The sequence below is a fragment of the Cygnus olor genome, chromosome 1 (genome assembly GCF_009769625.2).
Source record: "Cygnus olor isolate bCygOlo1 chromosome 1, bCygOlo1.pri.v2, whole genome shotgun sequence".
Lineage (NCBI taxonomy): Eukaryota > Metazoa > Chordata > Aves > Anseriformes > Anatidae > Cygnus > Cygnus olor.
In genome coordinates, this window is record NC_049169.1 from 97,592,049 (window position 1) to 97,609,399 (window position 17,351).

A 17,351-nucleotide genomic window follows, 5' to 3' on the forward strand; every position below is an offset into this window, starting at 1 on the left:
GCCCTTTCACTACAACAAATAGGAATATTTAAAAGTTTGAAATCAATCCTTTAAAAACAAAGAAACCAACAAACAAAAAACACTATTACAATCAGCCTAGAAATCCTAAGAACAAGAATTCTCACAATCTTCATACAAGGTTTCCAGCTGAATGACCTTACCCAAAGATGAAGAAAGAGAGGAATGCAAATTTTAACTAGTGCATCTAAAACATTATATTTCAACCGGATTGTACACAGAATTTTCTCTCCTGATTTGTGCTGATTTTCATTCCTACATTTAACTTCCAGTTCTCAAAGACCTAATGCTTAGACAGCAAGTGAATACCAGACTTTCTGTGGTCGTGACCCATTCAAACCTCCAAGTCACATTTCTGACCCACATGTGTTGTGCCTTTGAAATCTGAGGACCTTTCCAACTTCAGGATTAGAACAGCAAAATACAGAAATCAAGGAAGAACCAATAACTCCATTTATTACATGTCCGCTAATCACAGCATGAATTCCAGTTGTTTATATTTTCATCTCACAAACAGGAAAAGAGCACTCTGAGGATGGTAGAAGGTAGGTATCTAAAACAATTTAAAATCCTGTATTTTTTTTTTAACTCTGATGGTGATTCTAGGAATGCACAATTCACAAAAGCCTCAAATAACAACTTGAACTGAGACCAGAGAGAGGAGGTAGGCTTGGCCTCCTACAGATGATCTGTCCTGAAGGACCATCCACCTCTATGCCCAGGTTGGAAGGAGCCAAGCAGAGTCAACTTATCTATTCCATGAAACAAGCAGCCAGCACCAGAATACTAGATGGAAAACTGGGGAGCATGAGAGGGCACCATTCTGCAAAGGTCAACAGCCTATGAGGTTGTGACTGGGATGTTACATCCATGAATGACGACCAAAAGGCCAATCCCTCTCTAGTCATTAAGAATTTGACTTTCCTTAGCCACAAATATCTGAATCACCCTGATGACTCAATGTGGAGCCTATCCCGTCTCAGAAGCAACTCTGAGTGAGTCAGTCTGGGATTAGCATGCATCCTTTACTCCTACTAGAGCTCTTCTGCCTAGGCACAGCTGCCACCATTCGCTGTTCAGACACCCCACGCACATGCACGCTCCTATAGTGCTTTTTCTGGTCCTTGGGGATTTGGTCTTTTTTATTTCTTTCCTCCCTGTATCTGACTGTGTTTCCTGTCAGCTGGGTTACCCATTATAAATCTCCACTGAGCAGAATTATGTGAATAAGAGATTTTGGGCAGAGCAAACTAAGAAGATGGAGTTTAAAAAAAAAAATCCCTTTTAGGTCAATCTAAAGTGATAACATTTGGGGGAGCTGGCACAAGATTTTTAAAAACAGTTGTTCAAGGTTGACTAAGGTTCACATTTCAACCAAAAGTGAAAGAAAAACTCATTTAAATTTGGGGCTATTTAACCCTTTTCTGAAAGATGTTTTATTTAAGAGCTGGATGTGTTGATTTAAAGTTGAAACATTTCCTTTAGAAAGTATTTGTAAAAGAAACATTTGGATAGTTACAGAAGTGTTTTCCCTTTTGTTTTTGAATAAAACTATTTACCAAATGTATCTGACCAAAATCTGCAAGTCATCATCTCAAAACTGCACTTTTCAGCAAACATTCTTTCCTAAAAAAGTTTCCATCTAAATCTTCATGTTTCCTTTATAGCATTTTTCTTTCATAAATCAGTAATGATAGCCAGAAAGACACCAGCCAAATATCTGCAACAAGAATGAGGCTCATCAGTTACTATGAATGGTTCAATTATACCCTGTATTTTCAAGGTCCTATTCACCCTGACTGTCTCCATTTTGGAGATCCTATCCTATATCCTAACGATCCCTATATCTTGAGGGTATAGGACAATTTTTCACATCTGCTCAGAGTTGTGATTGAGGTTTTGACTATCCACCACCTCAAAACACAGCGTAGTCTTACTTAAAAATCATCATGGAAATAGAAAGACACCTAGCATTTTTGTGTGGCTGTCAGGCAGCACGGCAAGGCTAGCAAGTTCTTGTTCCCCAGCTCAGTTATAGTCCCAAGCAGCTACGTGACTTCTTATAGCCAGTTGCTGGTTCTTATAGCAAGTTGACTGGTCTCTTTTTTCTCTGCCCTACAGTACGATCCCTTGCACAAGGCGTCTTTGAAGAATGTCTTCTTGTGTGGACCGCATGTATTTTTCTCAGGGCCTCCTGAGCCATAGCATTGCTGTTTGGAAATGCTTGACTCAGGGTAGAGGTAATGCAGATAGCAGCACCTGAAGCTAAGCTTGCTTGCCACTTCCCATTTCATCTCGACATGATTTTGCAAAATTTCTTCTATGCAATATCCAGCATTTTTGGCGATGCCTGTCCTCTCCACCCCCCAGCAAATGAGAAAGAGTAGGACGATAGAAATTCTTAACAAAGGACAGATGTTTCTAGCACTGAGAAAATAATCTTTCCCATTCCCCCACCCCTGTTGTTTGAAGAAGCTGGTGAATGCTTTTAATCTGAAAATTCACACCTCTAGCATGGACAATTTCAGCCTGAATGACTAGATTTAAATTTGTTGGTGTCATAGACAGCTAAAAGTGGATTTAGAAGGGTAAGAAACAGGCAGCCTTTACAACAAGTATAGCTTGCGCTGCCACCTTTTAATAAAATATTATCTGTCACCAATATTAGCCAACTCTCTTAAAAATTCAGGCTTCACAGTCATATTTTCCAGCTCCCTGCCATCTTCTCTTACTGTATCCATGTATAATCTATGGTTGTTTTGAAGAATCGATTTACTACTCTTTGAATTACAATCCATTTAAACAAGGTTGGAGATTTCTGCTTGGCCAGCTGCCACTTTCCTCTGCTGTTTGTATTTATGATATGATCATGACAGACCTGATATGTCATAGCTGGCATAACCTGTGTCATCATTTGCTCTCTGACAAACTCTGTGAAAATGCTACAGATGCAAAAAAGAAGTCGATACTTTACACATGGATTGAGCAATCCATTTGTTCAGGTGTCAAGGACTGTGGAAGGAACAGGGAAGAGGAAACCACTCCCCTGTGATTATGATCAGAGGCCCCAGGTGACCCCAAGGGCTCTCAGTGATGGACAGTAATGAGGAAAACAAAGAGAATTAGCCATTCTGGAAGGAGGTGCACAGTGGGGAGAAAGGGTAACACCAGGGAAGCAGCGCAGTGAATAAAATGAGCAAAGGGAAGGAAACAACAGAGAAAACGAGAGAAACAAACATGAAAGGGGGGAAAGAAACAAGGACAGGGAAAGACAGCCAGTGCAAGATGAGAAGGGAAGAGCACTGGGAAGTGTTTATACAGATTCATGCACCAGAAGCCAGGACACCAGATTGAAACCCAAACACCTGTCATGGGGGAACCTGTGACATGTCCACACTTCTGGTTAGGAATAAGGGCAGGAAGAGGGCTCACCGTGAATTTCTTGTAGAGCTCATAAGTGAGGAGAGGGTTGGGCAGCTCCCTGAAGTACAGCTTGCAGAGAGACCCCACGCAGTGGATGTCCTGGAGGTAAACTTCCCTTGTCAGGTCCGGGCATTGATCAGAAACAAACTCTTGTCTGAAACAACACACAGACATGGCAACCTAGTTGAATAAGAGCTGTAGCATGCCTAAACTCCACTCTGCATACTCTTTTACAGCTGGAGGATAAAACAAACTGGAAAGCAGAGATGACTGTATTATCTGCGGCCTGGCCCAGCCTGGGACCAAGCCTCAAGGTTTCAGCTAGGCTCTGGCTGCCCCAGCACAGTCCCATGAGGGGCCCACCAAAGTGATATAAAGAGATCTCTCTGTCTTGAAATGAGAAAGAACAACTCAGTATTTGTGCTGAGACACTCCAGGCCCTTCCCATTAATGGACACAGAAGGAGACTTCTTTTCTTTGTCATAGACTAATCCCCGAAACACTGTATTTTCCTGCTACCAGCTTCAGAGACAGTTCCCATTCTGCATCAGTGCAGAGCTCTATTGGCCCCAATATGTACTTGAGGGACTAACTGCTCAAAGATGCTGAGCAATGCCACCAAATCCCTCTGGCACTCAGACAGGTTGCCCTTACCTCAGCTTTTGAATGTTGGACGTCACTCCTGAGAGACGGTAGATCCCATCCACAATGCCATGAGTCTCAATGAACTCTGCACAGCTCTTCAGCACATAGGGGACTAGGAGAAGAAAGCAAAGCAAGAAACACAGTGAATATACAACAAGAGCTTCCACAAGTCACCACAGAGGAGACAGTTTCATCAGACAGTACTGGAGGCTGTCTGCAGACACAGGAAAGTGTCCAGTAACAGGAGAAATACAGGGCAAACAAAAAAAAAATAGCCCCCACAAAGTAGCCGTGGCTAATTTGTGGAGTAAAGATATGCAGTGGTTCTGCCATGTGACAGTTACTGAGCCTGAAGTCACAGAAGCACTGTGGGAAGAAAGGTAGGTTTTCTCTTTTTTCTTTTTTTCTTTTTTCCTTTCCAGAAAAAGAGGCATTTTCACTCTAATTGAAAGCATGAGGTAAAGCATGTGGTCCCAAGAACCTCCCCCCTCCCCAGGATAGAGCTCCAGCCTTGCTGAATCAAGCCAAAAGGTCTGATTGGCTTGGATAAAACTCAGAGAAGCATTCACACTTCCATATAAGCCTACATACCCACAGTTTAGTACTCATAAACTCCCACAGAGGGGGTATAAAGTTCAAATATTGACTAGATCTGCACACTGGCAAAATCTGACATTGGCTTCAAAAGAACTCCATCAACATAACCAGCCAAAGACTTAATCAGCCTTAAAGTTGAGAGGAGCCTGAGGCACAGCATTTATATCCAGACCTGGACCCAAAGCTTGTGTTTATTTTTTTCCATTATATAGGTAGAGGAAACCCTCATCCCCTTGGTCAGACCAAGCCTCTCTGTCCCCAGTACTATAACAACCCTAGCTATAACAATAACAGTAAGAGAGTCCTTCCTTATTAGGTGTTAGAAACTACTGTGTATTTAATGCAATGCTTCACACAGCCATAAGCACAGAAGCCAGTAAATGCAGAAGTTGAAGTTCCTCGCTGTAATGCTGACTCTGCTGCACTGCACATTCGGAAAGCTGTGCGGAAGAAAACAGGCTAAGCCACACATTTTACTGGAAAGCCAGGCATAGAAATTACTGCATCTCTGTGACACCACAGAGATAATGCCTCTGGCTGGACCTTCCCTGAGTTTTTCTGCCTGAGTTCAGGGCCATAATGACATATTAACACATGCTTCATCCCACAGGATCCAAAGACAGCACCCCAAGGACGGCCTGAAAAACAAAGAGCTGGTACATTGTTGTTTTTCTCCTAGGTGCCGCTGAGGCCAGAGCCAGCTCATGGTTTCTCAGAAGTGTGGGTTTGCTCCTACCACACAGACCAGGGCCTTGGCTCTGGGGAGGAGGGCTCCCAGGCTGGTGCCTTACCTCAGTGACACACTCTTGCTGAGCCCAGAGAGCCAGGGAAGCGCTGCCCGTCTGCCTCTCAGCTGGCACCAAGGGAGTTAAAGAGGTTCTTCTTGTGCATCCCTTCTCTTCTCAGCATGGCCAACCCAAATGGAGGGGGAGTGGCAGCAATTCCTTGGAAACCTGATTGATCCAAACAGGCTAATTCTCTTTGAAAGAGGCCAAAGGAGCCTCTTCAGAACAACAGAGAAAATTGTCTTTTATTTTTTTAGTTTGTTTCTTTGTTTTTTGAATCAAGGACTCATAATACAGGTTAAAATAGCCATGTTGGGTCATGCTTGAAGTCCGTAGGGTGATTTTTAAGATCTCCACGTTGCTGGGCTAGGACTAAGTACCAGCTGAACCTCTTGCAGGGGCCCTAGCCTACCACAACAACAATGTTCATGGAAAACCAGTGAAGACTACATGGTATAAGATTTCTCCATGGCAGTCATGGACTTTTTCATATCAGTGACCTCCAAACGGAACATGGGAAGCATTCTTTTCAGTGCCTACAGCACCCACTTACTAAAAGGACTAGGTGACATGGAAGGATACAGAGCAAAATAAAAGTACAACATTTCCTAAATATCCTGCCCAAGTGACGCATCAAGAAAGAGAACCTTCCTTTCTCCAAGTAAGACTTGGTTATCTGTAACCACAGCAGAGAACTCAGATCATATGATGGTGAGCATGCTAGAAATAAAGACAAGGAAAGAAAATAACTTCAAGCCTCTTCTTCATTTTTGTCTGGTTAAGCTGTAATGTCTTTGAGGCAGAAGCTATGGGTACATGGCATATTAAGATTGCCTTCTTGGTTGGGGTCTGGGAATAAAAGTGAAATAAGCAGCAAAAATGAAAGCAAGGCAGATCCATCATCACTTCAGACCCACAGGGGTGGGAAAATGTGTGAACGCCATGCCATCTAGAAAAAAAAAGACTGAATTGAACAGAAAACCTATCTGAGTAGGAAATCCACTTGCCAAGGTCTGTCAGAAAACTGAGCAGCCTTTCATATAAACAAACTGTATGTGATGGTGTCTAGCTGCCACACGAATGTAGTCTGTACCAACAGTGACCTTTGTTTAACACTTTTTAAAACCTCAGTGTTAAGAACAAGGACACCAAATAAAAATGCATACATTGATGTTTGTTGTGACTAATTTGACCTCTTGCAAGGAAGATCTATTAAATCACACTTTTTTTTTTTCTGTTTGTCTTGTTTTGTTTTGTTTTGTTTTGCTGAGGTTTAAATTTCCTTGGGATAAATTAGGTCAAGAGGCCTCAGGCACATAAGCAAACCTCTTATACATAGACTGGAGAAGGATAGCTCCATCTGTTGAGGACGGAAAGCAAAAAAAAAAAAAAAAAAAAAAAAAAGGGGGGGGGGGCTGAGGGGAATAATCTGCAGCAAACATAAAAAATTCAACTCATTTTTAAAAGTGGGTGAAGACTGCACAGTAGAGACAACCTTATAGACCACAGATGGACAATACGCACCAAGCTCTGCCAATATCTTTTACACCAGCCCTGCAATCTTAACTGCTTTTCCAGCCCTGGGCTTCTCACATATTTCTGCCAATGCCCTTCACTCATCATGAACATAACTTCCTGCCATACCAGGTCTTTGACTCTAATGAAGAGAAACAGCTAGTCATGCCAAAATGTGTGGCGGTTTTGTGATGTCAATAAAATCCCACATAGGGCACATTTCACTTGCAACCAAAAATTACAGACTTTGACCTCAGATCCCTGGAGGTGAAAGGACTGCATCGGCTTCCTGCAAAGCAAGCCCCTAAATGCAGCACTTGTATGAAACCAGAGCACAATAAGTGTTTTCTTTGAGCAGAACCTGCAGCTCTGAAATTCCTGAGCAGCTCTGATCTCCTACAAAGCTGGGTCTTTAGGGCACTTGGGGGAGGTGAGGTTAGAGAGGCAGTGAGTGGCTCCCTCCCACTTCCAGCCATCTCTGAGGTGGTTGGGTTGTTTTGGGTATGGCTACTGATGTGCACAAACCAAAACACAGGCTGTGATCAACCTTGGATGCGGGGAGATGCAGCCCTAGACTCTATTAGCTTTACAAGAAACACATAAATCAGAGACGTGGGTGTCTCCTGAAGGAAGATTAGATGGGGATGAGGATTTGTAGTGAGGGCTGTGCGTGCATGCAGACACAGAAGTTTGAGGGGGGGGGGGGGGGGTCCAATCTTGACACTTCTATAATTAAAACTATGCTGGAGGCTTAGAAGTTGGAAGAGGCAGCTGGTGTCACACAGACCCCGCTTGTTCTGCCAGACAGCCAAACTGTCCTCATTTAAAACTACAATAGAAACCAGATGGAAGAGGAGAGGAGAGTGTGGAGCGAGGCATCAGTCAGAAGGGAAATTGAGTTATAAACATACTGCGCACAAAAAAACAATACTTCTCTTCCCCTAGACAAAAATAAACCAGAAGGGCAGTCACAGTAACTCATTCCACTCTCACTGGATATCACCTCTGAGCTCAGCATACGCAGACCCTCACCTTCAGCAGCATCTTTTCCATGAGCACAGCTCATGCCCACAGCATTGGGTCTCTCCCGTCTCCTGCCCCTTCTGAGCCATGGCTGACCAAGGTTTCGTCTGGCACAAGACTGAGCATTTTGGATCAAAACCAGCAAGACTTTTAAGCATGTAGGCAACTAAATCACTCAGCAGCCCTAAGAGGAAAGGTCACTAGGAGGGAGTGAGTTAGGCCATTTAGCAAACAAAGCCAGCAAAGAGCAAGAAAGATACTAATCCAGCAGGAGCTGCAAGCAACCACCTGTGGTCTTCAGTGGTGCCTACTAGAAGAAACTCTGGGTCTCTATGGACTACAGAAGGACCCTAGGGAGGAGGCTGCTAAGTTAGCCACCCAAACTAGTCGGTATGAACACCATTTAGCAAGACTGTGCTTTAAGTTAGCTAACCTGGACTGGGTCATCTTGCCCAGAGCACACTGTACCAAACTGGTCTGAATAGTGGCAGGCTTCATTTTTCCCTTTATCCTTTTGCTGTTTTCTCAGAAAGCTCCTTCCAATGGTAAAAGTTAGTGACAGAGCTACTCAGATCCTCCTTAGTGCTTGGTTTAAGCTAGACGGAGGTGGTTTCACATCCTTTTTCATTTTATTTTAATTTTAGTTCAAGTAACTGGAGGGATAAATGTAGACATTTCATTTCATGTGAAACATTAACCATTTGACTTTGTAGGAAACAGTGTTGTTTTGGTGGTGTTTTTTTTCAAAAATTTCCCCAAAGAATGAATCCTGTGCCATAAAAAAAAAGAGATGTGGGCATTTGTATTTCACCATTTTTGTTTTGCTTTGTACCAGTATTTTCTTAAGTTTTCTTTTCTTTTCTTCATTGCCCTTAACTGTAATGTATGCTTCCTATAATACCATGTGAAATCATGAGACAATAAAGGTTTAAACAGTCTCTTGTTTCAATTTAAATTACTAAATTAGGAGATATTTCTCCCTAGAAAATGAGTGTCTCATTCTGTGCTAAGCAAGAGCTGTACTTTACATGCACAAAAATAACAAAACGGTACACATTTTAGAACATACTAATATATTAACTTGGCCTCTTAATCACAGGAAAGAAACAGCATTGTATAAATGGCAACAAGCTTGAGAGTTAGTATCTCAGATGTGACATTTTTCTGCATTTCCTGATGATTCCTATTTTAAATCATGAACTTTAATGCTGATTCACTATTTTTTTTTCATTTATTTATTTATTTACTTATTGCTGATCTTGTCTTTTACTAGGCATCAGGTTGGCTGAGAAGCAGATTCTAGAGGAGATCAAACCGTGCTCTCCCCTCTGTGGTTCACTTAAGCTGTGGTTCAGCACAGCAGTCAGGATTTGAAACCGCATCCCAGTTTGCACTCCCAACCCACGGCAGCTAGGAATAAATCCTGCCTTACCCCCAGGCATCGTCTCCTTTGCCATCCACAGTCCCCTTGTCATCAGTGGCCAGGGATGGCAGGGACCACAGTGTCTGAAATCCCTGCAGAGGACCTCCCCTGCTCAGAGGCAAGGTGCATTGGCAGAGCTGGGGATGGAGAAGCTTTCATCTGCCTACCAGGACAAACAGAGGGCTTCATCCCGCAGGATGTCTGTGCGTACTTTTCACCATCAATAAATTAATTTTACAGAAGAAGAAAAAATAAAACAGTTTCATCATCAACTTCCAGTGTTTAGTTAGGCTGCGAGGGCCGAGCTACCAGGATCACCCACACCCACCTGTGTTTGAACAGCACGAGATATCTAAACAACACCAAACAGGCTGAAAAACAAATCACCTTGTTGGAGCCCTCCTCGCCTCTTCCCCCCTAGCTGCCATAAACACAGTTAAAAAAAGATGAATAGCTGGCGCCAAGGTGACCCTGTCTGCATGGCCAGCACAACTGAATCACCACCTCAGTCACACACTTCATATTTTTTTTTCCTCTGCTTCTGTGGGAAACCTCTCTGCATCGTCACGAAGGTCAGCACAACAATGCTGTTCCGTGCGATGAAAGCACCGTCCTGAATGCACTTGTGATTTTGGTGGGATCAGACATGAGAAAAAAAAAAAGAAGAAGAAAAAAAAAAGTATGATCTCGGATCTGCCAAATGCTGCAAGCCATCCCCCTTCATGGTCAGAGTGGGAAGTGGAAACACCAAGCTCTGTTTGGGATGGGGCAGGTGGATTTCAAGCAGATGCACTTAAACACAGCCCACAGGCCCAGTGTGAGCTTGAATAAAGTCAACAGCACCACCAGCAAGGTTTTTTTCCTATTGGTATTATACACAGCTTACATCTCACATATCTAAATAAGACATGTAGGAACACCTGATTTTCCAGAGCAGATCTGATGATCATGATGCTACAGGCAGAAATGAAAGAGCCTGAAGCAGACCTGACCAGCACACCAAAGGAAAACGAGAAGAAAGCACTGTGCAAGGAGACACTGAGTGCTGACTCTCAAACCCAGCGGTCACCATACCCCTCTGAAATGTGGCTAATACCTTGACATAGCTGGCAAATTCTGTCGTGCAGGCACTTTTGAAAAGAGATTGTACTAACTACAAGAATAGTTTTGTTAGGGAAACATCCTGCTGTGGGTTTCCTGCTAAAAAGGACCAGATAACCGAACAGGATGTCTCCAGTCCTAACTTTATTGCTTTGTGGCTCAGATTCTGTGGAGCAGGTCAGTGAGCTGTGCACAGTCTCAGCTACCGTTGAAATCCTAACAGCTCTGATCCACAGGGTGGATGTTGTATGGGGTTTTGTTGACAACAGCAAAGGCAATTGGGGTACTGAATTCTGGACATAGGTGTGACAGGACAGTTCACGCTGTCACAAAAAGGTCAAGTACAGGAAAAATCAGAATAGCTGTGGAGCTGCGTGTAGCGAATTGACCTTGGTGAAAGCCTAGGCACAGTGAGAATAAGCAGGCTGTGAGGCAGGGGCTCTTCAGCTAACCTCATTTCTGATGACACATACTGAACACAATGCCAAATTTGAAGGCAGTGTCAGAGGCTGAGGGAATGCAGGAGTGAGTGGGGCAATACTGATGTTGCAGCTCAGGGGAGCCGGGAGAGGCAGCCTGCAAGAAAAGAGCGCCAGAATGGATGGACAGTGATGTAGGCTCCATTTGAAGCCTCTTGAGTGCTTACTGTCTTTCATCCAAATCAATAAACAAGTTTATGGACTACAGCTGTCTCATTGTATCATGTTTTTCTTCCTTCCTTCACTCTCTACTTAAGCATGGAAAGCAAAGAAAGTCATGCTAAGCTACTTTACTGCTGGTAACAAAGCAAAGAAAATATATGGATTTAGTAAGGTTTTTTCCTCCTCTCAACAGCTTTTAGACTATATGCTTTCATTTACAAGGGCTTCATCAGCAAGTTTGATAACAAATAGTCCACAGCCTCCATATTCTACTTGAGCCTGTTTAGCTAATGCAGGTTTGTTCAGTTTCTTACAGACCAAAATGATGCTGGGAGTGATTGTAAGCTATTACAACCATTTTTGGCTGTAAAAACTGTAGAAACCAACAACTGCATTGATGCATGGGAACTCCTGTGCAGGATTCTTAGGATCCCAGAACCTGGAGAATGGTAATTCAAGGAGACCAGTTTGTAATCCATAGCTGGCTCTCAGTTAGTTTGTTCCTTAGTCCTTTCTGACTTAGACTTCAGTGTCCCAGGATATCTACAATTCTCCATGTGGTTCTTCCCCAGCAAAACACTGTTGTCCCTTTGAGCACGCAAGGGTAGGACGGACCATCAGCACTCATGGTTCTCTTTCCAAGCTTTCTGCACAGTGGATCACTTGCATGCATGTGTGATAGCCATTCCCCAGCTTTATAGCACACATCCAGAGGTGCCAGCAAATGCAGAATGGCACTGCCCATAAGTTCAGGTGTTTGGAAGGGAAACAAGGGGCCAGTTACTCCTCTGAGAGCCCAGGTTAATGTTTGGTAACAAGGTACAAAGTAACTGAGAAGGAGGCATTGGACCATGTTTTCATATGGATTTAAAACTGTATAGCTAAATCTCAAAGTACACATTTATAACTGATGCTGTGATTTTCTCTTCTTTTTATTTTGCCCTCTGTCACACTGACAGACTGATGCAGACTGACACTAGGCTATGCAGTAATGTTCTTTCACTCAGGCTCTTCACTGAGCTTGCCTCTAGGGCTCTCCTGGTGAAGAGTGGACACAGCAATTTCCAGAGGTTACTCCAAGTGCGCTGTTTTATGGATAGTCAACAACTTAGGGCAAAGAGCAGGGAACATTGTAGAGAATCATTATATATCACAGACAGACAGATGAGGAGCCCAAATAACAAACCCTTACAGGCTGCAGATGAGAAGTGAAAAGCAAATGAAAACAGACTTTTGAGAAAAAGTAAATAAGGCTTTATGATGTCAATGTGATTGAAAACAAACATGTGAAGGCACTAGCAATAATCAGTCATTATAGTTTAAAGCCAAGCAGTATAAAATCCATTCCATCTTTGCACAGTTGTTGAGGCATATATTTAGACTGAGTGTTTTCACTGCAAGGCTGGCTGGGCCTGACCCAAGGAACTTCACTCATACAAAAAAATCCCATTGAATTCAGCAACATTTTCCACAAGAGGAAAAAACTCTATATCCAACTCCGTCCTACCTCTTACTGGAACATTCAAATACTACCAAACTATGGATAGGACTGATAGGAGCATTTGCACCAACTTTTCAAGAACATAAAATGATGGTGTGAGGTTCAACACTGAACAGAGAACTAAGACTGCTGCTGACAGCAGGAGGTCACGCAGAAATGCTCCTCCCAGGTCTGCTCAGAGAAGGATGAAGACAAGTTAGTCTTTATTTCAAGAGGATTAAATTGTGGGTGACTTGGATCACTGATGTCTGTCTGGTGAAAAGAAGTGCTGTTCTACCCATCCTAAGTAACACTGCCCAGGGTGTATGATCACCACAGTCTCTTGGCTCAGTTTCTGTGTCCAGCCAGGATGGAGGAAATTCTGCCAGAAGAAACATCTGGTCAGGCACACATACCTATATATATAAATAAATATGTACATATAAAGTGACATATATATTTAAGCATGTGTGCATACACACACATATATACATACGTATTTTTACATATACGTACAGGTATATTCATGTATGTGCATGTATATGTGTGTGTGAGAGAGGTTTCCTGTGTATTACCAGGAAATTCTTCTTAGAGAAATAGATTTTTTTCTCAATAAGGTGTCAATTGAAATCCTAAAACCTACAGGTGATATTTAGAGTCAGAAGCCGCAAAAGTCTCTCTAAGCTGATGTCATAGGTCTGGGGGTGCATCCCTACAGGCTGGTGCCCTTGCTTGTTGCAGGTTGCTCAGCCAGCCAGAGAGTAAGCCATTGCCACAGACATTTCCTACTGTCTCCCTTCCCAGGCAAAGTTCATTTAGCTAGTTAGTGCATTGTCCTGCGTATTATTGCTGTATGCTGAAGGTCTTTCTGGGTGAAGTACTTGCTCTTAGTCAAGCAAAGCTGTTGGTTTGGGGGTGAATTCCTCAAGCATGCATGTATTTCTACATCAGGAAGTTCAGAACCTGTCTCTGTGGGTTGGTTTTGCTTAGCAGCTTAGTTAAGAGTAGTCCATTTGATAAAGGTCATTTTTTCTATACCTTTTCGCCTCTGCAAGCTGCACTTGTCCAAGCTGTACCTTACAGCCTTGGTCTCAGGGATCATGTTTTCCCTTCCATACACCATGAAGTGTAAAGAGCTCTAAAATGAGCATCTAAGCAGCCTGGTTCCAACATCTGGATGTGGTGCTGCACCTTCAGGACTGCTTGCAGAGGCAGCAGGGAATACAGTACTGCTCCATCTGCCAGCCTTGTGGCAGTTTTTGTGTTGCAGGAGGGCAGCTCTCCCTCTCTGACCTCCACAAGAGTCATCAAGGACAGCACAGGATGCAGAACATCATTTGCAGATGGTGTCACACAGCCTCCAGGCCTTCTGGAGGCTGATGCTGGGCTGGGATGGTTTAGAAGAAAAAAATTCCTGCCGTGCTCTTTGTGGCTACCTCCACCCCACAACATCAGCACATAACTGCTGAGATGCAGCCCAGCCATGAGGTATGGTTTCTCCAAAGCTGACCTGCAGGGCCTGTACCTCTGCAGCTGCCTGGCAGAGGGGTAAGGATATCAGAACCAGAAACGGGTAAGGATATCAGAACCAGAAACTGTCAGAAGGCCAACGATGAAAGGATGCATGATATGGCTTTTACAAGCCCTAAGGTCCTGGTCTAAGGTCCCTAGGTCCTGCTGTAAGGAACCTGCTTTGGCAGAGGGGTTGGACTCGATGATCTCTCAAGGTCCCTTCCAACTCCTACACTTCTGTGATTCTGTAATAAAAAGGGGGAAGAAATAAAGCCAAATTAACTGTTACAGCATAATCCTGTCTTCTTATTCCCCAAACAGGCTTCGATTTCCTCACCTAGTAGGGACAAGACAGGAGAGGTTTCTATCGTTAGGCTGCTATAGGCCCCAGCAGGAAGAGTTGTCCCCATCCGTGGCTTTTCTCCTCCCATTTCCACATGGGATACAGCCTCCACCTCCCTTCATCTCTCAATAAATAAGCATGGCAGCAGTTATCAAGCTGAGGGTCATTCTCAGTGCTAACAATGGAAAAAATGGCAATATCCAGCTGTTACCAAAGTAGTAAATCTAGTCGCTTCACAACTGTTCTCCTCAGTTCCCAAGCCCCCCAACGGACTCCTGATACATTCCATATTTTGCTCTTTATTTTGTTTTCCATTTGGCGAAGGACGGGCTCCAAACCAGTGTGAAGAAAAACAACCTTTCTTTTTTTTCTTCTCTCTCTTTTTCTTTTTCATTTTTTTTTCTCTCCGCTATCTCTGCTCCAAGTCAGACCAGGTAGTGCTTATCATTTCCTCTGCACTGCAAACACCAGCGTGCATTCATTTCCTGCTGGCGAGCCCTGAACCTCGGGCTGACATTGTTTTCAAGGCCCCTCTCGCTTGGACGCGGCAGCCGTCCGGCTGCACAGCTCTTCCTGTTGATGTCAGGCCCCTCTTCCTCCCAAAGCAAATGGCCTTCCTGCCAGCACATGTATCCTTTTCCATGAGGACCAGCAGGAGCCATTTTCCTATGCTGTGGCTGAGAGAAAAAATAAATAAATAAAAGAGACAGGAGTATAATGGGGAGGAGCAGAGGGGGACTCCTTTCCTTGCAGTGTTGGAGGACATCAGGATGTATTTGGAGCCCCTCTCCATGAGGAGGAGTGGGACCAGAGGTCACAACAACAGAGCTGTGTCTCAGGGATGCCTTTACTTGCGAGTACTAGGGAAATCACTTATTAGCAGAGAACATCAGAGACTAATTACAGCTGGTGATTTCCCACTGCTAAGGAATGAAGGCTCACAGAAGAAAAGCTACAGCCTCGGCCCCTGTGGTCCAGCAGTGCTGTCATAAGCTGAGGGAGATGCCAAGACCTTTACACTAGACCACTGCCTTCATTTTCATTCTCTTAAATGGAGGAACCTCTTCTGCTGCCAGCACTGTTTCATCAGCAGTGGAGAAACTGAACAGAGATTGCAGAACATGGCTTACACCAAGCTGGAGTGCTTCTTCACAGCCTGCCATTGCACCAGTTGACTCCCCAGCAAGGAAGGGTGAACCTAACCAAGCACCATTTTGGACCTCCCCTGGTCCATGGCATTCAAGGCTTGCACTTGTTCCACTGAGAGAAGCTGATGGTCTTCCCACAGCTCCCATCAGCAGGTTATCAAGGACAGGGTCACCCAGATGAGGAGGAATTCCCTTAGTGCTGTCTGGGCACCGTAGTATACACAGGGAAGGACGCAGAAGAGCCCACGTGTGTATTTACACCACCCTTAGCACAACAGGACTCAGAGTCTGCATTTCTGCAGTGTGTACTGCACCAATGACAATCATCTCAGACCATAAACACACCCTGGGTGATAGGAGGGTGTGCACTATGTAAGGAGCAGCCTGGGAACACATATTTGCAGGCTCCACCATAGCTTGGGCACGTAACTGGGCAGAGCACGAGGAGCACAGCCAACACTTGCAATGGTATTTCCTGCCCTCCAGAGCATCCCAGTTACACGGCTGCCACAGCCTCCAGCACTGGGTGAGGAGCTGGCTTGCATTAGGACACATTCCCCTGCAAAACCAAGTTTCCCCTATGTGAGGAATGACCAGGGAAATCAGGTCCCCCGGCATTTTCTACACCACACCTAAAACTGCTGCCAAAAGAGGGGGAGTGAGGAGGGGATTTACTATAGGGTCCCAGTGCCTAATAGCCAAAACAGGACCAGACTTTTTGAGTCATGGTCCTTAGGGGGTGTTTGATGTATATTTCAATAAAATACATTGTTCCAATGTGATTTTCTCCTTCCTTTCCTATCTATTGCCTGGCCACCTTCTTGTGTCACTGTAGAAGCTAAACAAAGGGTTACTCTTCCAGTCCCTGTGTGTAAGTTGCCACAGAGGTTGGCAAAATTTCTCAAGCTTTATGCAACAGACATGGCCCCAAGCCTGGCAGAGCCAGTGGAGTTGCAAGAGAGTGAGCTGGAGCTTCGTTTTCCTCACAAGCAGAACTTCTTACTCAAGGTGTGATTGCAAAATCTTTGTTGGTAAGTGTGCAAGAGGCAAAAGCAAAAAGCCCACCTAGGTCCTCACAGCAGAAGATGGCTGGGGCAGCAGACGCTTGCCATTTGGAGCCCAGCCTCACACAGCTAAACCCATCTGGAGCTGAATCCCACGAGCACCGAGGACACTGAGCACGCTGCAGGATCAGGCCCTGCTTGCAAAGCTGCCCCGTGAGCAAAGCCTTGATTCGAGGAAGGACCGCGACTCGAGATCCCACTGAGCTCACATTTTCCCTTCACACTCTCCCTCTCTCTCTCAGTACGGCTTTGCTGTTCGTGAATGAATTACCTCAATCACTCTTAAGCAATGTACCGACCAGGAAAAGGGTGTGGGGTTTATTAATGGAAAAATCCTTGAATCTTTTAGCCCTGCGCATGGCTACAGTTACAAAGAAAACAGGATACCACACTGCATATGGGGAGGAGGAAGAGAAAAGGAGTAGAAACTAATGATCTACAGGGACTGACTCAAAAGGAAGAACAAAGTGACGGTGGTAAATAGGCACAGCTGGCCCAAATTAGGAGGAGAGAGACAAATGCACAATAGCGGTCTGCAGAGGGAAACACCACAGAGGGAAAGGGCTCGTTCTGGATGATCGAGGAGCTGTAACTGGGAGTGACTGAATGAAATTATGAGGGGAAATTTAGGTT

At 44.3% G+C, this 17,351-nt stretch overlaps 1 protein-coding gene across 1 annotated transcript in view; it reads right to left on the reverse strand.

Annotated features, from left to right (window-relative positions):
* Positions 1-17,351, reverse strand: part of ARHGAP31 (Rho GTPase activating protein 31) — a 60,046-nt gene that overhangs the window by 20,999 nt on the left and 21,696 nt on the right. The window contains exons 2-3 of the mRNA XM_040571367.1: positions 4,096-4,198; positions 3,451-3,595 (exon numbers count right to left, since the gene is read on the reverse strand). Coding sequence (XP_040427301.1) covers positions 3,451-3,595; positions 4,096-4,198 — 248 coding nt within the window. The remainder of the gene's footprint in view (positions 1-3,450; positions 3,596-4,095; positions 4,199-17,351) is intronic.